Source organism: Scyliorhinus canicula, chromosome 11 (genome assembly GCF_902713615.1).
Source record: "Scyliorhinus canicula chromosome 11, sScyCan1.1, whole genome shotgun sequence".
In the NCBI taxonomy this organism is placed as follows: Eukaryota; Metazoa; Chordata; class Chondrichthyes; order Carcharhiniformes; family Scyliorhinidae; genus Scyliorhinus; species Scyliorhinus canicula.
In genome coordinates, this window is record NC_052156.1 from 64373266 (window position 1) to 64397497 (window position 24232).

General features: G+C 45.1%; 1 protein-coding gene across 7 annotated transcripts in view; it reads right to left on the bottom strand.

Annotated features, from left to right (window-relative positions):
* LOC119973115 (contactin-4-like) overlaps window positions 1–24232 on the bottom strand; it is a 3053649-nt gene that overhangs the window by 331362 nt on the left and 2698055 nt on the right. For 6 of the 7 annotated variants that reach the window (XM_038810685.1, XM_038810691.1, XM_038810684.1 and 3 more), the window contains one exon: window positions 5882–6002. In XM_038810685.1, the coding sequence (XP_038666613.1) occupies window positions 5882–6002 (121 nt within the window). The remainder of the gene's footprint in view (window positions 1–5881; window positions 6003–24232) is intronic. The other variant, XM_038810690.1, reaches the window with a different exon arrangement.

Here is a 24232-nt window from a genome sequence, read left to right on the forward strand (position 1 = left end):
CCCCAACCCTCCCACCCTCCCCACCACCCCTACAACCCCCCTCCCCCACCACCCCTACCCCCCTCCCCACCACCCCTACCCCCCTCCCCACCACCCCTATCCCCCCTCCCCACCACCCCCTCCACCCCACTCCCCACCACCCCTACCCCCCCCCCCACCACCCCTACCCCCTCCCCACCACCCCTACCCCCCTCCCCACCACCCCTACCCCCCTCCAACGCCGCCCCCCTCTCTCTCAACGCCGCAACCCCCCCTCTCAACGCCGCAACCCCCCCAACGCCGCAACCCCCCCCAACGCCGCAACCCCCCCTCTCAACGCCGCAACCCCCCCTCTCAACGCCGCAACCCCCCCCCCCAAATGCCGCAACCCCCCCAATCCACCCCTCTCCAACGCCACTACCCCCGCACTCGCTCTAGGTCACTGAACGGCGTCAACCATCATCAATGGTTGACGCCGTTTTAAAGCTACTCTGTTTTTCCACGGGTCACGTCGGCGGGAATTCGGCCCATCCGGCACGGAGAATGTCTGTCTGTTAAAAATCAATGACATCCCGCCGGCACCAGTGGTTTTCAGAGGCTGCCGGCGGGATTTGCACAACGCCGGTTTTTGGCCGCTCGGAGAATTAAAAACCCGGCGGGAGCGGGAATAACGCCGCCGCCGGCCGATTCTCCGACCCTACGTGGGGTCGGAGAATTTCGCCCCATATTTTTAAAGCAAGGATTCCATTGTGCCAATGGTAGCTAAAGTGGATTGAGAGCGGAGATGTTTTTTTTAAGCTAGTTGTTTAAGTGGGAATAAAGATAGCAATTAAGGGCATTGTATTCACTGTTTTGAGTCGCATTATTTAAGGGGTAATTGTAAGTTATTTTTTGGTGTGATGTTAAGGATATTTTAATACTGTGTTTGTAATAAAGTTTGTATCAATATACCATATCCCAATTTCTCCGTGAGATCCCTCCAGGAGCAAGGTACCTTTTCTTTCACAAAGCAAAAATAAAATGTTGTGGTTTCTGTCCAGTATCCTAACCACTGCCAGGATTTGGTGTGGGATTGTAATTCTGGAAAAATTTGAGAAAGTATCAAACTTAACGAAAAAGCATATAATTTTGCAAAGGTAGGTGTCAGGTCGGATGATTAGACAGAATATAAGTATCAGCAAAGGATGAATAAAAGATGAAAAAGGTGAGAAAAGTTAGACTTTGAGAGAAATCCAGCCAGAAATATAAGAACAGACAGCAAGAATTTATATAAGTATTTTAAAAAATAAATGAGTTGACAAAGTAAGCATTGGCCCTGTAGAAAGTGAGTCTGGAGAAGTGATAATGGAAAAGAAGGTAATGGCAGATGGATTGAACAGGTACTGTGCATCAGTCTTCATTATAGAAGTAATATCCCCGAAGCAGCTGCAAACCAGGGAATGTAAGGGAGGGAGGAACTCGAGAAAATTACAATCACCAGAGAAGTGGTTTGCGTAAATTGCTGCAGGCTGATAAGAATCCGGGCCCCATCAACATTATCTTATGGGCTTAAAAGAAATGTCTAGTGAGATAGTTGATGCATTAGTTTTAGTTTTCCACAACTAGATTGAGGAAAGTTCCCATTAGATTGGAAGATAGGAAATGTAACTCCACAGAAAGTGGGAAACTACAGGCCAGTTAGCTTAAAAAGCAATTTCAGGCACTTGGACAAACTCAAGGAGGTGGAAGCAGAGTCTTTAAATATTTTTAAGGCAGAAGTAGATAGACTCTTGGTAAGCAAGGGAGTGAAAGTTTATCGGGTGTAGGCGGAGTGCAGATTTGAGATTGTGATCAGATCAGATATGATCTTATTAAATGGCGGGTCGGGTTGAAGGGGCTGAATGACCTACAACTGCTCCTTGTCCGTATGTTCATCTGTAAACTTGGGAAACTGAAGTGGTGAGAGATAAGTGCTAAATTCCACATGGGATAGCACAAAATAGCCTTTCATCTATTGGACAATTAGTGAACTAAATGTACCAGGAAGGATGTAGAAGTTCTCAGTAAAATATCGCTTTGAGTGAATATCGAATTCAAGGGAGATGTGACCTTGATATTGGGGGTTCCAATATCAACTCATATTCTTTGCTGGTAGCCCCCAAGGCTGAAATCACAAAGCACTCAAGGGAAAGCGATTAACATACAACTGAGAAGTCCATTCATATAAATAATTGATCATTTGTTACTTGCGGCATCACAATTAATTGCAAACTTAAGGCATTAGTGACATGACAAATGAGTGCAACTGGGATGCCTGAAGTTGTTGACTCATCAATTCTAAATTAATAATTTATGGAAATGTTTTTGTTCTGTTCACTAAAATGCTTTGAACTGTATTTTTCATTGACTGACAGACTTACTACTCTACACGTATCTGACATTTTAATTCTAAATGCTTTGCAAGGTCAATCATAAATTGGAGTCTAGTTCAATGAATAAGTCTTAACCAAAATTATTTAACCTACATCTCAGTGTTAGCATGTTTTATGTGCGTTGACATTGCCCGAAAAATAATAAGAACGATGCTACTTGAAACTCATTTCCATTCAATCAATTTTAATGTTGATGGCCTTCATTCATTTAGAAGTCCAGATTATCATTAAGGCTGTAGCTGAATGGCTGCTAAAGGGGATTTCCTGAAGCTGTCACCAGGATTGACTGAGCTCCCATACTATACTCACTGAGGGTTACATGCATTTCACCCAGGGAAACCCTGCAAGTTTTGAGTGGTAAGCCAAGAACACTGTCTTGCCGGTAACACTTTTTTCCCCAACTTTGCATGTACCATGTGGTTAGCCACAAATTAAGCATTCATTCAGCTGCTGAGAAAATGTCAAACTAGAACATTGAAAGATTAATTGAACCAACTCCCTGATGGGTAGAGTTAAAGAATTCCTGAGCCTCAAAATTGACAAGAAGAAATTCAGTTAAAAAACGTGATTTGGCGATCGGGGTCAGCATTTTCGGGGCTTTAAGCCTGGTCCCAGGGTCCACGGAGGCGTCAAAGGCAGGGGGAAGGCACGGAAGAGGCACGGAGGAGGCACAGTAGAAGAAGATGTCCAGGATCAGCAAGAAAACGGCCGGTAAAAGAACAGCTGAGGGCCCGTCGGGGAGTGGAGACGTCACCACGGGGTCACCAGGGAAAAAGGAGGCTGCAGCACCAGGAGAGGCTGCATTGCTGAAGGCTGAAGAAATAACTAAGGTAATGGCTGCAGAATTCAAAAGGCAGTTTACAAAACACCTGGAGGCGATGAGGAAGGAGATGAGGGAGGTTTTGAGTGTGCTGGTGGAGGAGGCGATTTCCACGGTGACGACATCGGTGGCGAGTGCAATGGCGGAGGTGCAGGCGCAAGGGGAGACGCTGAAGGTAGTGGAGGAGACGGTGGCGCAGCACAGTGATCAACTTACCTCGATGGGGAAGGAGATGCGGAAGGCGATGGAGGTGAACAACGATCTGCGAGGAAAATTGGAAGACCTGGAAAACAGGTCCAGGTGACAGAATGTGAGGATTGAGGGGCTGCCCGAAGGAATTGATGGGCTGAGGTCGAAGGAGCATTTTGCAGCTATGCTGGCGAAACTATTGGGGGAGGGGGAGGATCCCTCCCGACATGAACTGGATTGGGCTCATCGGTCGGGAAGGCCTGTACCAAAGGCGGGTGAGCCACCAAGAGTAGCGACTTTGTGCTTCCGTAGGTACTGTGTGAAAGAGAAGGTCCTGTGCTGGGCCAAGCAGAAGCGGGTGGTGCAGTGGGCTGGAGCTGGTATACGTGTATACCAGGACTTTACGGTGGAGCTGGCGAGGAGGCGGGCTGCTTTCAACCGGGTGAAGAGGGCACTGTACATCAGCAAGTTGCAGTGCGGCATTGTATATCCAGCAAAGCTGAGGGTGACTTATAAGCTCAAGGACTTTTATTTTGGAACGGCGGAAGCAGCGGAGGTGTTTGCGAAGGCAGAAGGACTGTGGCAGAACTGAGAAATTGAGAAATGGCCATGTGCCGATGTAACCTCAGGACTGTATTTTCTTCTTTTTTGTCTCTTCTTTTTTTGTTTCACTGCGTCCGGGTGTATGGGCTAAAGGAGAAAATGGTGTATATATTTGGACAAGGGAAGTGATGGGATTTGCACTCGAAGCGAGGGCTCTTTGGGGTGTAGGTGAATATGCGTGGTGTGTGTGCTGAAAGGGCATTTCTGGGCTTTCCTTGGGCCGGGCAAGGGGGAAAGGGACCCGGGCGGGGGCCTCCGCGCTGGCCGGTATTAAACCGATCAGTGAACGGGAGTGAGGCGGGGGGAGGGGTTGCGTCCGTCGGAGCCTGGCAGAACAGGGTCCGAGTGGTCTACCCAGAGTGGAAAGTTGGGGGGAAGGAACCGAGGTTGGGGAAGGAGTTTTACAAGAGGCAGTGGGCGGGAGGAGTTGGAGGGGAGGGGAAGGGGTTTTACAACACTTGGGTATCACATACGGTACTCTTTCAGAGGTGGACGGCATTGAGTGTGGGGGGGGGGGGGGGAGTGGAGTCTAGGGTGACCAGGGGTGGGGTGGGGGTGGGGGGGGGGGGGGGGGGGGGATAGAGAGGACTCTAGGGTGACCATGGGCGGGTCCCGGACTCCTTTCTTATTTCTCCTTTGTTTTTTTGTTTCCACCGTGGGAGGGTTTGTTTTATTGGATGCATATATTGACAGGTGGGCCATTGTTTGGAGTGGTGGGAGGATGGGATCGTTGTTATTGTTAAGGGGATTGACTTTGTATTTGTTACCGTTTACTGTTTGGGGATGGGGTGGGAATTTTGGAGGAAAATGTGAAAATGGAGAATAAAAACATTTTTTTAAAAAACGTGATTTGACAGTTAGATTTTATTCTCACTCAAATTTTGGATTTTGAATACAAATTTCTTCCAAAAGCAACAAGTGTATGACACAAAGTTACTCACACAATGCTATATAAAACTCTGATTCTTCAGGTTAACAATAATTACATTTTGCATGTTGTTTAAGAAATAACAATGTATTGGGGGTTACCGTTGACCAAAAATTGAACTGGACCAGCAATATAAATGTTGTGGCTAGCTGAGAGACTAGGAATTCTGTGGCGAGTAACTCGCCTCCTGACTACCAAAGCTTGTCCACCATCTACAAGGCACAAGCCAGAAGTGTAATGGAATACTCTCCACTAGCCTCGATGAGTGCAGCTCCAACAACACTCAAGAAGCTCAACATCATCCAGCAGCCCACTCGATTAGCAATCCTTCCACCAACATTCACTCACTCCAGCACTGACGAACACTGGCAACAGTGTGTACTATCTACAAGATGCACTCTGCATCCGCTACCATCGAGAAGGATAAGGGCAACACAGAAGACACCAGCACATCGAGGTTCTCCTCCAAGTCACTCACCATCCTGAGTTGGAAATATATCGCATTCCTTCACTGATGCTCATCAAAATCCTGGAACTTCCTCCCTAACAGCACGGTGGGTGCCCCAACACCACATGGACTGCAGCGGTTCAAAAAGGCAGCTCACCACAACCTTCTCAAGGATGGGCAATAAATGCTGGCCTTGCCAGTGATGCCCACATCCCAGAAATGAATTAAATAAATAAATGAGTGAGTATGTCACTAGAACTTTTATATTTGATATGTTGTTCGTTGAGAGTTTTCTTCAGTGTTATCACAATACAAACTTTCTAGTATTGAAAACCACAATTTTTGAACGGTTCATTGTGTCAGACCTGATGATTAAAAAAGGGCTGCACTCTGAGAAGACCAAGGATAGTTCAGTATCCAGAAGTTAATACATTTTTAAAAAGCACCACCAGAAACCCAAGGAAAACCTTTCAGTCATTTTCTGAGTGTATTAGGGTACTTACCTCTCACAATCAGATCAGCTCCAGCTGATGCACTGTCCACAGTGGTGTGGACCATACAAACAAATCTACCAGCGTGCTTAAGCTGAATGTTTCTGATCATCAAATCACCAGAGGATCCCTGCTGAAAGAAATAAGACAAAGGCTTAGAAACACAATTCAACTGATTATGATTTTTAGTGCAATACACATGTAGACTGCATTCAATTTTGTTTCACATTTTATGTTTTTCTCGAGTTCGCTTTGAACTGTGAGTCTGTTTTCCTACTGTCTAGCAGCACTTATTAGGTATTAAATCGGAGTTTACCATTTAAAATTTCAATTGAAATTAAGGCCATGTTTCAAATGCTTAATCCGCTTCATTACTATTGAGGGCATATGATAGAATGTTAAGTGAAGTTAGCATTCCTGTTATTTTGGTTATGCCACGTTTGACGTTCACTGCAGGACAATGAAACTTCCATGACTAAGACATATATGTGCAACAGCTGGTACAAAATAAGCACTTTAACAAGGGCACAATCCTCCTGTAAATCAATCAGAGACCAGAACCTTATTAATAAGTCTTCATTCTCAGAGAAAGATTGGCTACTGTGTTACCTTACGAATTTATTTCAAAACCAGTGTCGGAAAAATGAGACAAAAGAGCACCAAAATTGACGACAAGATTTAGGCTTATCTGGAGTTCATCTGTTCAAATGAATAGAGTAACATGTGAATTTGCTGTCCTGTTGATGGTCAGAGTTTTTAGAATTAGGAAAGTAAAATTATGCTTGCACAAGGCTCCACTATTTCAGGAGATTATCGTGCAGTAATCTTGTGGAGTTTTGGGTTTTTCATTTATTCTGTGTGTTAGGAATAATGATAAAGGTAGATTCAATTAAATGGGCAAAATAAATTGGTCACAACTTTTTCTTCTTCAGTGAGATTAGCTTCAGTATTGCTCAGCTTGAAATAAGAGTAAGAAAAGTAACAGGAGCAACAAAAAAATGTTAGTTAAGGGCGTGTTAATTACTGTGAAAATAAACAATGTAAACAGCTTGTGCAGCTGCGATTAGCAACAAAACCTGCGTTCTCAACGTGACTTGTAAAATAAAAAGGGCACATCTCCATAGCCAGCAGTCACTGTTGGAAAACTATTGTAGGATAAACTGCAAACGTATGGTGGTTGTTAATTTAGAATTTACTTAGAATCCTTACAGTGCAGAAGGAGGCCATTCACCGACCCTCCGAAAGAGCACCCTACCTAGGCCCAATACACTGCCCTACCCCCATTACCCCACCTAATCTTTTGGGCACTAAGGGGCAATATATCATGCTCAAACCACCTAATCTGCACATCTTTGTACTTTGGGAGGAAAATAGAGCACCTGCAGGAAACCAACACAAACATGGGGAGAATATACAAACTCTACCCAGACAGTCTCCCAAGGCCAGAATTGAAACCAGGGCCGGAATTCTCCGACCCCCCGCCATGGCCCGAATTCTCCGCCACCTGGGAATCAGCGGGGGCGGGAATGGCGCCGCGCCGGTCGGCAAACCTCCCGCGCCGGTTGGCAGGCCCCCCGCGGTGATTCTCCGGCCCCCAATGGGCTGAAGCCCGCCGCTGACAGGCCAATGCTGCCGCCAGGAATCAAAACACCTCTGGTGCCGGCGGGATTGGTGGCTCGGGCGGGCTCTGGGGTCCTGGGGGGCCTTCACCATGGCGGAGGCGGAAGAGACCCCCTCCCCTGCGCATGCGCCGGTATGATGTCAGCAGTCGCTGACGTACAGGCCCATGCGCGGACTTTTGCCGGCCAGTGAAGGCCTTTCGGCCCCAGCTGGCGTGGCACCAAAGGCCGTTCGCGCCGGTCGGCGGAGCGGCAACCACTCTGGTGCAGGCCTAGCCCGTCAATGTGAGGGCTTGGCCCCTAAAAGTGTGGAGAATTCCGCACCTTTGGGGAAGCCCGACGCCGGAGTGCTTGACACCTCTCCAATACGCCGGGACCCCCCGCCCGCCGGGTAGGGGAGAATCCCGATCCAGGTCCCTGGCACTGGGAGGCAATCGTGCTAACAACTGTGCCACCGTGCCATTACTGGATTAGTCATCCCAGAGGTAAAAACAGAAATTACTGGAAACACTCGGCAGTTCTGGCAGCATCTCTGGAGAGAGGAAAATAAGAGTTAACATTTCAAGCGAATGACCTTTTGCCAGGACGAGAAAAAAAATAAAGATATGACAGGTTTTCAGAGGCATGAAAATGCTTTGGGTGGGGGATGGTAGTGATGTGGGGATGAAAAGGGAAAAGAGTAGAAAGCAAGTGGGGTTAAATGATGAAAGGGATGGTGGTGGTACAAGTTAATAATGGGACGTGAAACAATAACGGAGCCCAGAAGAAGTGCAAATGGCAAAAGGAGAACCATTAAAAGCTGCCACTCTCCTCCAAAAATGGAGGCAGAGTTTATAAATTAGAATCGGTGATCTGAATGTTGAACCTGGAAGGCTGCAAATTGCCCAACCAACTTCTTGGCCTATGCTCTCTTGAAGTGAGACACAAAATCCAGAACATCCTAATCTTGGTCATGAGGTAAAATACTTTCCCCAACTGACCACGGGAGCCATTTTCTTCCCGCTAAAGTGACATGAAGCATTAGAAACAGACCAGATTTTTTTTTTACACTTGGGCTGTTGAGTTCAAGCGGCAGATAATAATTTTAACTTGATTCTCGTGAGCAAAGATAAAATAGAATTCACTTTGTTTCCAGAAAGGGAAGCTAAGGAAGCAGCAGTGAATACTTTTCTGTCATTAAATTGCAAATACAGTCCAAGAAGCCACACAGTGAAATGTGAGAAACTGTAATCTAAATAAGAGTTTAAGAAAAGTTGCTCTGGAATGTATCAAAGCGTGGAACGAATGTCCCTCTGGTGGGGAAGGTGGAATCTGCAGTTTCTTTCAAAAGAGAACTCGATAGATTCTGCTGTGGGGGTTGGGGAGGGAGATGGCATGGTGAGGAGTACTAGCATAAACTGACAACAGGCTAATAAAACAGGCCGAGCATTAAACAGATAAGCAGCAGGCAGAGTCTGCCTACAGCACATTCTACCAGACAGAGCAACCCTGAAGGATGAATTTTAGTTAGTTTCCATATGATTGCACGAAGCAGAAACAATGGAAACATTTCAGAGTTTGTGATGTGTCAAAGTGTTGTAGTGAAAGGTTGTTGGACCTATGATTTTTACTGCACCCAATTTTGCTTTCCTTCTCAGATTTGCACGATCTCATGTTAACCTCATTTCACATTTTATTCAGGAGATTATAAAGATGTGCAGAGTTTTAGTGAAAGCCCTTTTTATGCCTGATAATCTTTTGGGAACAACATACCTTCAAAAGGCAGGAAGAAATCTAATTTACATGTTCAGAATCAGTTAATACTCGTCAAGTTGTCCTCTGTGGAAATGATCATTGCTCAGACACACTGTATGTGCATATATTTTAGAGATGATTACACATCTGGGGCATCTTTCATTGTGATGCACTATCAATAGTGGCGATGGAGCGGGCCTGGCACACAGCAGCAAAATGTCCTTTCTTCCCGTAGGCTTTGCAGAGCACGCTCCGCGCCGGGCAGTGCTGCTGGGGTGTTTTGTCTGTCCGCAGAAGTAGCACTTGGGTCCCCCGGGGTTGCTTAGCTGCCGCACGGCGCAGGCCTGGGGTTGGCTGGGGGCGGCCCTGGTGGGGTCCACGATGGGGTGTTCGCCAGCGTGTTCTACCCCCATACCTGTAGTACAGGGGCCTTACCGTAATACACCTCATAAGCGGTACATACAATACAACAGTGGTGACTCCCACACTTTGTAAACAGGAATGGTGAGAAAAGCTGCATTATTTAATGTTCTAACAGCCCCGATTTTTAATTCTGCAACTTGAAGAGGAAAGGTTCTAACTGCAATTGACGCCAGGTGGGGTTCCGGAGGGTACACTGGGAGTTCAGAGGGCGGTTGAAAGATCTGGTTGCCATTTTCAATTCGTGCCCCAATCTCTTCGTGCACTAACGAGCTGGACTTGTTAGTGCAGGAAATTAAGGTAAGTGCAGCCTTGGCAGGCATTCTTCACCAGGGCCAGAAAATCCAGAGGAGTCCTGTTAGAAAGCAGGGTCAGCATTGAGAAAGACGCCCCCCCCCCCCCCCCCATACACATCTAAAATGGTACTTTTTTTTGTGCATTAACTCTTGCTCAGAGCTTTTTAAAGTGCTTTTGTATCTTCTAGCCTGATCAGCTGTCTCTTCCAGTCAGGATCATCATCATTTCCCTTATTTTTACTTTGCTCTCTTGCCTTGTCTTCTCTGTTTAGTTTCTCTTATCTTCCAAGACTTCATCCCTCACCTCCACTATTTAGTTTCAAGCTCTCTTCACCACCCTAGTTATATGACTCATCAGAAAACTTGAGTCATCATGGTTCAAGTGAAAACGTTCCAAGATACAGCTCCAGATTTCCCCAGTACTAGTGCCAGTGCCCTCGTTCTCCCACACAAATCTTTCAACTCTCTACTCTGATTTACGCTTCACCAATTTGCTCATAGCCTAGATAGAAATGTAGAGATTATTATTTTTGAGGTTATGCGTTTAAGTTAGCCCCAGGCTGCTCATCTTCCCTCAGCAAAACCTCTTTCCTAATTCTACCTGTGTTGGCATTTACATGGACCACGACCACTGGATGCTTTCCCTGCCACTGCAAGTTCCTCTCCAGCCCAGAACAGGTGTACTGAACCTGGCACCAGGTAGACAACACCTTCTGGACTCTCGCTCTCAGCTGCAGAGAACTGTGTCTATCCCCCTGACTCCACTGTCTCTTACTGCCACTACATTCCTCCTAGTTCTCCCATTTCAATGGCTTCCTCTACCATGGTGTCATAGTCAATTTGCTGATCCACCCTGTAGCCATCACTTTCATCCATGCAGGTTGCAAGAATCTAGAACCAGTTGAATAATTGCAAAGGCTGAGGCTCCTCCACTTCTGCCTTCTGGGCTGCCATACCTGCCTCCCTCACACTCTAACACCCTCCAGTCCCTGATCACTGACCAAACAGAGGACCCTATCCGAAGGTGTGTGGCTGACCTCTGTTACAAAGTGTCCAGGTAACTATGTCCCTCCCTGATGCATTGCAGTATCTGCGACAAGGCTTCCAGCTCAAATACTCTAATCCAAAGCTCCTCAAGCTGTTAGCCACATATTGCAGATGTTTGCCCTTGAACACACCAATGTCCAGGAGCTCCCACATTCTGCAGTCGCCACACATCACTTGCCCTGCTATTTTTATAATGTGTGAATTAATTTACTTGTCTTCATTAATTTATAATTAAAAAAACACTGCTGTTCCCAACAACCTTTCCTACTTCTTTACGACTTACTTTTGCAACTACGAAACCTTATAATTAATCATGAATACAGTCTCAGAATATGGGGCTGGCTATTAAAGACTGAGATGAAGAGGAATTTCTTCTTTGGATTTCTCTACCCCAGAGGGTTGTTGAAGCTCCATCATTGAGCTGTTGAAGATGGAAATTGATAGATTTCTGGATACCAATGACATCAAGGGATAGGGGGATAGTGGTGAAAAAAACGCATAGAGATAGATGATCATCCACAATCTGTTTGAATGGCGAAGCAGGCTCAATGGGCTGAACGGCCTACTCCTAGTGTCCAAAATTTCCCATAGTGTTGGGTGGGGTTACTGGGTTATGGGGATAGGGTGGAGGTGTTGACCTTGGGTAGGGTGCTCTTTCCAGGAGCCGGTGCAGACTCGATTGGCCGAATGGCCTCCTTCTGCACTGTAAATTCTATGACAACTATAACCCTCTCGGATATCAACATTTCTCCAATCCTGGCCTCTGGACATGTCAAAAGTTAATAACTCCACTTTATGCCTTCAGCTCCCCAGGCCCCTCGCTCCCTCGCTAAACCTCTCTCTCCCTGGCTCCCTTCTTTTGAAACAATCCTTCAAACCACCCTTTTTGACCGAGTTTTTTGCTTATGCCTGAACATTGCCTTATGAGGTGTCAAATGTTATTTGAAAATGCACCTATGAAGCACATTGGGATGTTTAATTGTATCAAAGACACTATGATGAAATGAAGGTCACTGATGAAGCAGCTGAAGATGGTTGGGCCTAGTACACTATCCTGAGGAACTCCTGCAGTGATGTCCTCGAACTGAGATGATTGGCCTCCAACCATCACAACAACAACAACCACAACCATTTTCCTTTGTGCTGGGTATGACTCCAACCAACCGAGGGTTTTCCCCCTAATTCCCATTGACTCCAGTTTTGCCAGGGCTCCTTGATGACATACTCGGCCAAATACTGCCTTCATGTCAAGCATAGTCACTCTCGCCTCTCCTCTGGCATTCAGCTTGTTTGTCTATGTTTGAACCAAAGCTGTAATGAGCTGAGTGATCCTGGCAGAACCAAACTGAGCGTCCGTGAACAGGTTATTGCTGATTAAGTGCCATTCGATAGCACTGTTGATGATCCCTTCCATCACTTTCCTGATGATCAAGGCTAGGCTGATGGGATGGTAATTGGCTGGGTTGGATTTGTCCTGTTTCTTGTGTATAGAACATACCTGGGCAAGTTTTCACATTGCTGGGTAGATGCCAGTGCTGTGGCTGTACTGGAAAAGCTTGGCTAGGGCCCAAATTTTAAATTTAAGGTCCCACTGCTGCATCCTTGTTTTCCTTTTGAGCAGAATCCGAAATCTAAAATGAGATAGCTTAATTGAAGTATTATGGGTAAAATCTAATGGCCAGGCCGTGCCCGACTCGGGACGCAATGTGGCCCGTAAATCTTGCGATTCTCGAAAGATTTACCCGGCTCACTATGCCTTGCGAAATCTAACAGGATCTTGTGAGACATTGCAATGTGGATCTCTCCCACAATGGGTGAGGTATAATTTGCATATTTAAGTATGCAGTTCGGCACACTTGAATATGCATTCGTCGGATCTAAAAAGCGTCCGGGATAGAATCCCCTTGTCGAGGAAATTCTAGCCGGCCGCTGTTTTGCACTGGTCTCACAAATGGAAACCAGGTGGAAAGGCACTTGTGGGGCTCTCCCAGGTGATCAGAGGCCCCCAGGTGGTTGCTCTTTGTGCATGGCAGCACCCTGGCACTGCCAGCCTGGCACACTGACAGTACCATGTGGGTGTCAGTCTAGCACTGCCAAGGTGGTACTTCCAGACTGGCACACACATGGCATGGTCAGTGCCCATGCTGGTGTTCAGGCCTAGGGGTGACCTGCCCTTATGAGGTGGGGTGCGGAGGGCTAGAGGACGCCCCACAGGTACGTTGGGGCATTAGGGGTTCGAGAGATCGAGGCACTCACCTACCTCTGATATTTCTGGGCAGTGATCCAGTGGAAGATCCTGCAGAACTCACACAGTGCAGGAAACCTCAGAGTGATCAGTGAAGAGAATCTACGCAGAAATCATGCACCCCTTTTATCGCATCACCTGCTGTTTCTGTACTTAATACATTTAATTGTCCCAAAGTTTCTTTGAAAAGCTACAGAGAGAAAGGGAGTGGTTGAAGGTGTAAATTGAGTGAGGATGTAGGGTGGCAGTTGTTTAGGATGGCAGGTGGTATGGTGGCAAGTAGGCGATGGGGTAGATTGGCAGATGGGTAGAGAGGCAGGTGGGTCAGAGGCTAGTCAGGTTGGGTTGTCAGGTCAAATTAGTCAAGTACAGTTGGGGGTCAGGTGGGTGTCCAATGGTGGGGTTGGGTCTGTGGGAGTGACTCGGGTGGTGGGGATTAATCAGGTTGGGCCCAGATATTGAGGAGGAAGTGGGGGTACTTTGTGGTCAAAACTAACAAAAATGGTGTTTCAAGTAAAAAATATATAACAAAATAAATCATGGAGTTGATGGAGGAAAGCAAAAGAGAACTGGGATACAACAGATTGAACCGAGAAATAAAAAGAAGTTGCATAGAAGAATGGAAAAATGGCTGAATGATAAACTACTTTTAATCAACACAATGATAATCTTGCATCATCGGGAAAATTCACCGACTTGTTGGTGAAATTGTCGTGAAGACTGTAGTTCCAGTGGATGGTTGAAAGGGTTGTTCAATTTGAATGGAAAAAGGAAAAAAAAAACAGGGAAAGATGGATTGTACACACAGGAGGATTGTAGGAAGAAGTGACCTTGACCACCAATGAAAAATACAAGGCACTGGCACAGAAGCTTTGAATGAAGTCCTGAAGAAAGTGAAAAAGGGGAATGTACCGGCACTGGATAGAATAACAAAAGGGATTATTGAAGCAATGGAAAAGCTAGGAACTGAAAACTGATCTTATCCCCATAAAAATCTATTATAGTGGCACTATCCCAGAGGATCTAATTATCGCTTTGCCAAATAAACCTGACGCAATAGAATGTGACACTGCACAACCAGCCTAATGAGTCAAGTAGTAAAGATCATCCTTAGAATCCTATTGGCCAGAGTTAGAGAGGAAGTTAAATCAGAGATTTCAGACACTCTGTGTGATTTTGTAGAAGTTACAGGAACATGAAATGACATCTATCTTTTAAAAACTTTGGCAGAAAGAGCCATTGAAATGCAAAACAACCTCCACTTATGTTTTATTGATCATACAGAAGTATTTGATAAAAGTCCAACACAATCATCTCATGAAAATGCTGGAAGACATCATCATCGAAGGGAACGCTCTTCGACTCACCAGGAATATTTACTGAAATCAGATAGTAACGACCAGATGGGAGAACAAATTCAGTGACTGGAAAGTGATTAAAAGAGTGAGACCAGGCTGTGTTCTTGCACTGGTAGTATGTTTCAGTGAATGCATTCTTGAAGGAATTCAAGGGATGATGGTACAAAGGTGGAAGGGAGAGTCATGAACAATATCTCCCGTGCCGATGCCATCATATTCATAGCAACAAATAGAGACATCTTGCAAAAATTAATCAATACAATTGTAAAAGGAAGTGGTGGCTATGGGCTTACCCTCAACTCCAAGGAAAGGTACACTATGGTGACAAAGAAAAAGGACATTCCCGAATGCAATAACACAGTAAATAGAAGAAAGTTAGAACATGCCATTCAATTCAACTATCGAGGAAGCACAGTAACATCCAACTTCAAAAGAAGTACTGAAATCCTAAAAAGGATGGAGCCGAAAAGTGTTTTTTGCAAAATCAAGCAACATTCTCAGAAACGTCAGTTGGAGTCTTGAAATAAAAATCCATGTATTAAAACGTTCTCTCTGGTCAGTCATGAATTATGGCTGTGAAGCTTGGAGCATTGTGAAAGAGGAAGAAAACAAAATTAACAGCTTCAAAACGTGGTGTAATAGAGGATCCTGAGCATAAGCTGGGTAGAGAACAGAACTAATGAAGACTGGAAGGACAAGTGAACTCATAGATTAAAAAGATGACAAGTGGAGTTCTTCTGACATGTGGAGAGTGCTTACTCAGCACCAGAAGGATTAATGGAAGAGAAGGAGATGGGCAACATTAAAAACTAGCTCAACAAGATCTCCAAAAACAAGGTCGTCCACTGTTGCTACAGTCGGTAAATTCAGAAGACCCTTTACCAGCGCCACTCGGAACGCCACTTAGATGAACATCACTCACACTGATTAACAAATGGAAGAGAGAAAAATGTTTAAATATTGCATCCGTGCTCCTTGAAACTATTTGATGTGTTATTGGCTGAATGTTCCCATCTTAGTTTTTAAGTGCAAAGTGGTTTATTTCCAAATCCATAACCTGGAGCCAAAGTGAGGTTAAAGTCTTTCGGCAGACGTCCAGTTCAGAACTTACCTCTGAGGTCGCCATTCAGTTAGGCACAGTAAACAAGACAGGAGAGTGGTGCAGCACACCCACCTGAAAGAGCAGTTGACCAGTTTCGCTGTGGCTGCACTGAGAGTGCCGGTGTGGTGAATGTTGCGAAGGAAGTTTTACCGCTGGTATTGTACGTAACAGCAATTTCCAGAATCTGCTCATGAAATGCCAAGACTCTGACTGCAGAGGTGCCCAGATTTACTGACTTCCCCATTTCACACCCAGATTGCATGTCACTTTCACACCCAGATTGCATGTCACTTTCATACCCAGATTGCATATCACTTCACACCACTTGAACCGTCTCATCCCACTGTCTATTCGCCTCTTGCGAGCTGACGAGTTGCAGACACTGCATAGGCCTCGTGCAATACTGAAAAGATTCTATTGTCCTGACAAAATGGCTGATATTTGAATCATTCACAAGTGGAGCATAAACACTGATAAAAACTGGTTGTTCCTGGGCTGCCTTGGTGTCTCATATCCGATATAATCCTCTGTAATCAGTTTGCCTCCCACTGCTGCCAGGCCGGTTGACCTCAGATAAAAGGAAGAGGAAGCATGTCAGGAAACTGTCCAAAAGCCTCCCCCACTCCCTCATTTACTTTTCACCCCCCCTCCCCCCACCACCACCCCCCCATCCCCGTCCAATGGAGAAAATTCACCCCACCTCCCATTATATCTGAAGTGAATTCCAGCTATTTCCCCAGACCGCCCAAGGCCAATAGTGGAATCTGAATGGCATTTGCTGGAACTAAAATGGATGAAAAAAGACTTGAAAATAATGGCCTGCCAGTGTTTTAAGTCTTCAAATGTTTTTTTTCTGAATCTAATCTCAGTGTGGAGGCAATGATTTCACATAGATCTGAATTTCACTGAAATACACAGTGCAGAATTGACTGAGCTGCTCCACTTTTCTGGTTTCATAGGAGACATGTGTGTAAATTACGCATCCCTCTTTCAACAGCTACATTGGTATCTTTCATCACCGCTGTGCCATTTAACAGTGTGTTTCTTCACCTTTCAATATTTGGAAAGTTTGCGATGATGAACCCGTTTGGCATGTTGCTTAAGCTTTACTTTAATTACTCGTTGCAATCGGCAAATCTACGCGTGAGCTATTATTGCTCTTCCTAAACTGACAGCTGAAATGAACCCAAACACTGTTGCAGCTGTAAGGAATCCACGCCAAAAATCCTCACAGGCAGTAAGTTAACTCAGCCAGGCATAAACATGAAAATCAGCGAAAAAAGCTCCATCTCTGTACAGTATTTTAAGAATTCAGATCAAGGCATGGAGATCAAAGCAGCAGTGGAATCTTATCGCAGACAACTGACTAACTTGTTGAGCAAAGGGTGGTAGACTGAACTGAAATGAAATCTGAAGTGTGGTCTGGGCAAACAGTAACTGACACTCCAACCAGATAACCATCCGGCCTAAGGTTAGTCAGCAATAATGATCAGTTGCATGTGCAAACTTGTACCTGTACCACACCAATAGAGCTAGTGGAATAAAAACTGCTGACTGACAGTGGATGGAGCGAACAATAAAATAACATCAGATCATATGTTGGAAATTTTCTTCATCCTATTTTTGTGCAGGGCATTACAAATGTTTGAAGTAACAGCTTAAATTATTAAACTTAGAGGGCGACATGTGGCACAGTGGATAGCACTGGGACTGCGGCGCTGAGGACCTTGGTTCGAATCCCGGCCCTGGGTCACTGTCCGTGTGAAGTTTGCACATTCTCCCCATGTATGCGTGGATTTCACCCCCACAACCCAAAGATGTGGATTGGCCATGCTAAATTGCTCCTCAATTGGAAAAAAATAATTGGGTACTCTAAATTTTTTTAAAAATCATTAAACTTACTCGAAGTACAATTAGATAGCATTATTAAGTATTGCTTTGCAAGAGGGTGGTCCTTTGAACCAAGTGGCCTTTCTGATCTTTAATTTTCCTGTTATGTTCCATGGCATTTTTGATGAGTTACAGCAAAATTTAAAATAAACATCCATTTGTCACGTATAACAAACTCATCAACAGATTAATAAAAGGTAATTATAATATTGTCACTCGTAATCCACGGGATAAATATTTCCCCAATATTTCTAAAATAGGAGTCAAAGTTTGAGACATAAACAAAGAAAACCATCATTGTACTCAGCGCAATAAAAATAAGGGACCATCTCCCCGATTTCAAAACCAATGGACAGAATGTTGTTGAAGTTAAGAACAAACTATTCTTAAACTCCTTATTGTGGCCTTAGGCTAATATCCGAGCAATAAGCACACTTGGCCAGGTGGGAATAAGGTGTCATGGCACGAATGGAAATGTGGATTAAAAATGGTGAGGACTGGGCCTTAATAATAATAATCTTTATTAGTTCCTCAAGTAGGCTTACATTAGCACTGCAATGGAGTTACTGTGAAAATCCCCGAGCCGCCACATTCAAGTATACTGAGGGAAAATTCAGATTGTGCAGTTCACCTAACAAACACATCTTTTGGGACTTGTGGGAGAAAACCGGAGCACCAGGAGAAACCCACGCAGACACGGGGAGAACGTGCAGACTCTGCACAGTCAGTGACACAAGCCGGGAATCGTACCCGGCCACTGGCGCTGTGAAGCAACAGTGCGAACCACTGTGCTATAGTGCCACCCATATTCATGGCATGAAGCATTCAGAAAGGATAGGGAAGGAAAAAAGGGAGGTGGGATGGCAGTACAGATTAGTGACGACATTATAGTGTTGGAAAGAAAAGCGGAGAAGCAAAAAGGCAATGATCACATTACCGAGGGTATTCTATGGCCTCCAAATAATGAGAGAGATAGTGAAGCAGGGAAATCCCAGATGTGTAAGAACTGACTAGCACTGTGGCTTCACAGTGTCAGGGTCCCATGTTCGATTCCCCGCTGGGTTACTGTCTGTGCGGAGTCTGCACGTTCTCCACATGTCTGCGTGGGTTTCCTCCGGGTGCTCTGGTTTCCTCCCATAGTCCAAATACGTGCAGGTTAGGTGGATTGACCATGGTAAATTGCCCATGGTGTCCAAAAGGTTAGGAGGGATTATTGGGTTACGGAGATAGGGTGGAAGTGAGAGCTTAAGTGGGTCGGTGCAGACTCGATGGGCCAAATGGCCTCCTTCTGGACTGTATGTTCTATGTTATGTTATCTATGTAGAGTGATGCTGTTAGGTGGTACTTAATGCATGTGGTGGGTGAATTTCCACTGGCTGTAGAGCCAATGAGATCCCATGTCACCCATTTTAGAAACCTGCTAAATTAAACGCCAATCAAGAACTTAACTGGGCAGCCACAGATTATTCCTGGAATTCCCCCAAGACCTGCCTATCGGCCAATCAAAGGTTGCCAGCTATGCATTGCTCTGAAGCACCAGTAGGAGTGGTGGCTGCCACTGGCAAAACAACTACCGAATGCCCAGGATCACCAAAACACTCAGACCACAAGTGAGAAATGGTGGTATGGGAATGGCGGGGAACTGGGAGGGGGGAGTCGCCAATAAGGCCGGGGAATGGCTCGCGGCATCTTCCTGATGCCAGGCTCTTGGTGCAGGTCAGGTCCCCTGCCCGCCGCTGGAAAAATACCATTAGCGATGGATGAGAACCTTATTTGGGAAATTAGTGGGCCTCAGTTGGCGATGGGGCAGGATGGATTTAATGATGGCAGAGGCAGGAAGGCATGGGGTCCCCACCTACCGCCCTCCTGCCCTATTGAAACTACCCCCCGGAGCTGGTGTAAGCGCATTAGGCATGGCAGCCTCAGTGAACCTCCAGGCTTGTGCATCCCTACCCACCAAAATTAACTTTTGAACATAAATATTGTGCATTATGAATGAAAATTCTATATCTGTAATAGATCAATTTTACATGGGAAAGGAGAATATACTGATTATACATTCTTATTGTTCAACATTTTTCACAGTATATGTACCAGATGAAATGCACATTATGATGTGTAATATAGTTTGCATGATGAGATACTGTGTTCCTGAAACAGCTACTAGATGCTTTTATGCGCAATTTACCCAATCACTGATCATTACAATAGAGTGGGCTAGATTAAATTCTGTTCTTTGATATTTATTTATTGGTTCACAGTTTAGAAATAGTCAGGTAGATGTACAAATTTGTAAAACTGTCACATGTACAGAACAAGAATATACAGCACTTTGCAAGAGGGTAACAAAAGAGGGAATGTATGCGTGGACTCAGAGGAAATGGGTGAGATTCTTAATGAGTACTTTGCATCGGTGTTCACAAAGGAGAGGGACAAGACGGATGTTGAGGCTAGGGATGAATGTTTAAATACTCTAGGTCAAGTTGTCATACGGAAGGGGGAAGCTTTGGGTATTCTAAAAGCCATTAAGGTGGACAAGTCCCCAGGGCTGGATGGGATCTATCCCAGGTTACTGAGGGATGCGAGGGTCGAAATAGCTGGGGCTTTAACAGATATCTTTGCAGCATCCTTGAGCACAGGTGAGGTCCCGGAGGACTGGAGAATTGCTAATGTTGCCCCTTTGTTTAAGAAGGGTAGCAGGGATAATCCAGGGAATTATAGACCTGTGAGCTTGACGTCAGTGGTAGGCAAACTGTTGGAGAAGATACTGAGGGATAGGATCTATTCACATCTGGAAGAAAATAGACTTATCAGTGATAGGCAGCATGGTTTTGTGCAGGGAAGGTCATGTCTTACAAACCTAATAGAATTCTTTGAGGAAGTGACAAAGTTAATTGATGAGGGAAGGGCTGTAGATGTCATATACATGGACTTTAGTAAGGCGTTTGATAAGGTTTCCCATGGCAGGTTGAGGGAAAAAGTGAAGTCGTATGGGGTTCAGGGTGTACTAGCTAGATGGATAAAGAACTAGCTGGGCAACAGGAGACAGAGAGTAGTGGTGGAAGGGAGTGTCTCAAAATGGAGAAGGGTGACTAGTGGTGTTCCACAGGGATCCGTGCTCGGACCACTGTTGTTTGTGATCTACATAAATGACCTGGAGGAAGGTATAGGTGGTCTGATTACCAAGTTTGCAGATGATACTAAGATTGGTGGAGTTGCAGATAGCGAGGAGGACTGTCAGAGAATACAACAAAATATAGATAGATTTGAAAGTTGGGCAGAGAAATGGCAGATGGAGTTCAATCCAGACAAATGCGAGGTGATGCATTTTGGAAGATCAAATTCAAGAGCGGACTATATGGTCAATGGAAGGGTCTTGGGGAAAATTGATGTACGGAGAGATCTGGGAGTTCAGGTCCATTGTACCCTGAAGGTGGCAACGCAGGTGGATAGTGTGGTCAAGAAGGCATACGGCATGCTTGCCTTCATCGGAAGGGGTATTGAGTACAAGAGTTGGCAGGTCATGTTACAGTTGTATAGGACTTTGGTTCGGCCACATTTGGAATACTGCATGCAGTTCTGGTCGCCACATTACCAGAAGGATGTGGATGCTTTGGAGAGGGTGCAGAGGAGATTCACCAGGATGTTGCCTGGTATGGAGGGTGCTAGCTATGAAGAAAGGTGGAGTAGATTAGGATTGTTTTCGTTGGAAAGACGGAGGTTGAGGGGGGACCTGATTGAGGTCTACAAAATTATGAGGTATGGACAGGGTGGATAGCAACAAGCTTTTCCCAAGAGTGGGGGTGTCAGTTACAAGGGGTCATGATTTCAAGGTGAGAGGGGGAAAGTTTAAGGGAGATGTGCGTGGAAAGTTTTTTATGCAGAGAGTGGTGGGTGCCTGGAACGCTTTACCAGCGGAGGTGGTAGAGGCGGGCACGATAGCATCATTTAAGATGCATCTGGACAGGTATATGAACGGGCGGGGAACAGAGGGAAGTAGACCTTGGAAAATAGGAGACAGGTTTAGATAAAGGATCTGGATCGGCGCAGGCTGGGAGGGCCGAAAGGCCTGTTCCTGTGCTGTAATTTTCTTTGTTCTTTGTACATGAGTGAAGGTAGACCTTTCAGTCCCACTGCTGAAGCTTGTTTGTACTTTCATGAATATTTCACTCAGACTTTTACCATGCTGCCCACCTGGCCAAACTTTGCTGCTCTTTGCAACTGCGTGTTTGCCGAATGATTGCACCAACCCGATATGTCCCCTGCCACCAAACTTGACTCGGGGGTGGGCATTCAATTCTGCGCATTTAATTCCCCAAATATAATTTGAGTAATGTGAGAAAAAGGTGGGTGGGATGCAATTTTTGAAATGTGCTGAGGACCAATATATTCCCAGTTCAATTAGGAAAGAAATATTACTGGGTCCGGTGCTGGGAAATGAGGTGAGCCAAATGGACCAAGTGTCTTTGGAAGAACAACTGGGTAGGAGTCATGATCATACCATAAGCTTTACATTAGTAATGGGGAAGAGTAAGGAACAATATACATTAGAACTAAATTTCAAAGAGGGCTAATTTCAACAAGATAAGAGGGGATCTAGCCAGGGTAGAATGGAAATAAAATTTGACAAGAAAAGCTAACAAAGCAATGGTTGAGTTTTAAGGAAGAGATGATTCAGATATTGGTTAGGTGCATTTCAACAATACAGGCAGGGGAACCAAAGCCAGAGCTCCTTATATGACATGAGAGGCAGAGAATGCAACAGAACTAAAAACAAGAGGGTGTATGATGCATGTCGGGAGCATTCTTCAAGCAAGATGCATTTCAAATACAATAAATTAAGAGGAAGAGAAGAGGAAAAAAGACTGACAGAGAGATAATATAATGATATAATATAATACAATAGGCAACTCAAAAAACTTAAACTGGCATGTAAATAGTAAGGGGATATTAAGAGGTGGGGTGGGGTGGGGCTCCTTAGGAATAAAATGATTGATAAATTCTTAGAGGTGCAGTGCAAGGTGAAAACACAGAATGAATACTTTATAGCAGTGATTACTAAAGAATACAATGATGGCAAAATATCAGTAGAAGCTGAAATGGCAGAGCTAATGGATTGGGTGAAACTTGAGAGCCATGACGTTCAGGAAAGGCCAACAATGCTTACAGTGGGTAAGTTGCTAAGTGAAGTGATTGTGGAGATATCTATCATCTTTTTCTGACTGGCAGGATGTGATGAATGGAGTTCCGCAAGGGTCTGTGCTCGGGCCTCAGCTTTTTACAATGTATATCAATGACTGAGATGAGGTGAGCAAAGGCATAGTAGCTAAATTTGCAGATGACATAAAGATATGTAAGAAAATGTGACATGAAGAGGACATAAGGAGATTTCAAACAGATATAGAAATATAGGTTGAGTGTCCAGGAAAAATAATTGGCAGATGGAGTACAATGTGGGAAAATGTGAATTTGTTTACTTTGGCAGGAAGACTAAAAGAGCAGAGTGTTACTTAGATGGAGAATGACTGCAAAATGCTGGGATCCTGGTGTTCCAGTGTATGAATCGCAAAAGTTAGTATGCAGGTACAGCAAGTAATTAAAAAGACGAATGGAATGCAATCCTTTATCACTAGAGGAATTAAACATAGAATCACAGAATTATAGAATCTCGACAGTGCAGAAGGAGGTCATTCGGCACATCAAGTCTGCACTGAAAGAGCAGTCTACCTAGGCCCACCCCCTTGCAATCCCATAACCCCACCTAACATTTGGACACTAAGGGACAATTTAGCATGGCCAATCCACCTACCTGCACATCGTTGGACTGTGGGAGGAAACCGGAGCACCCGCAGGAAACCCAGGCAGTCACGGGGAGGAAGTGCAAACTAGACACAGACAGTTACCCAAGGCCGGAATTGGACCCGGGTCCCTGGCGCTGTGAGGCAGCAGTGCTAGCCACGGTGCCACCATGCTTCAGTCAGACAGGGTATTGGTGAGACCACATCTGGAGTACAGTGTACAGTTTTGGTCTACTTATTTAAAAAACGATGTAAATACATTGAAGGGAGTTTAGAGAAGCTTTACCTGATTGATATCTGGAATGGGCGGGTTACCTTACGATGAGAAGTTGGAGAGACTGGGCTTATATCCACTGGAGTTTTTTGATTGATCCTGAACAGCCTTGACAAGGTGGATATGAAAAGGATCTTTCCTCTTGTGGAAAAGTCCAGGACTTGAGAACATTATTTTTAAATCACGAGTCACCCTTTTAGGGCAGGGATGAGGAGAAATGTCTTCTCTCAGAGGGTTCTACGACTTTGGAACTCTCTACCTCAGAAGGAGGTGCAGGCATAGCCATTGAATATTTTAAAGGCAGAGGTAGATAGATTTTTGTCAGGCAAGGGTTATTGAGTGTAGATGGAAATGTGGAGTTCAGAATACATACGGATCAGTCACGATCTTATTTGGTGGTGAGCAGGCTTCAGGGACTAAATGGCCGACTTCTGTTCTTAATTCATATGTTCGTGTGTTCCAATCTTTCCTCGATAAGGGGGAAGTGCCTGAGAATTGGAATGTGGCAAAAGTGACACCCTTGTTCAAGAAAGGGGGTAAGGGCATCCCTTGCAATCACAGGCAATTAGATTAATATCAG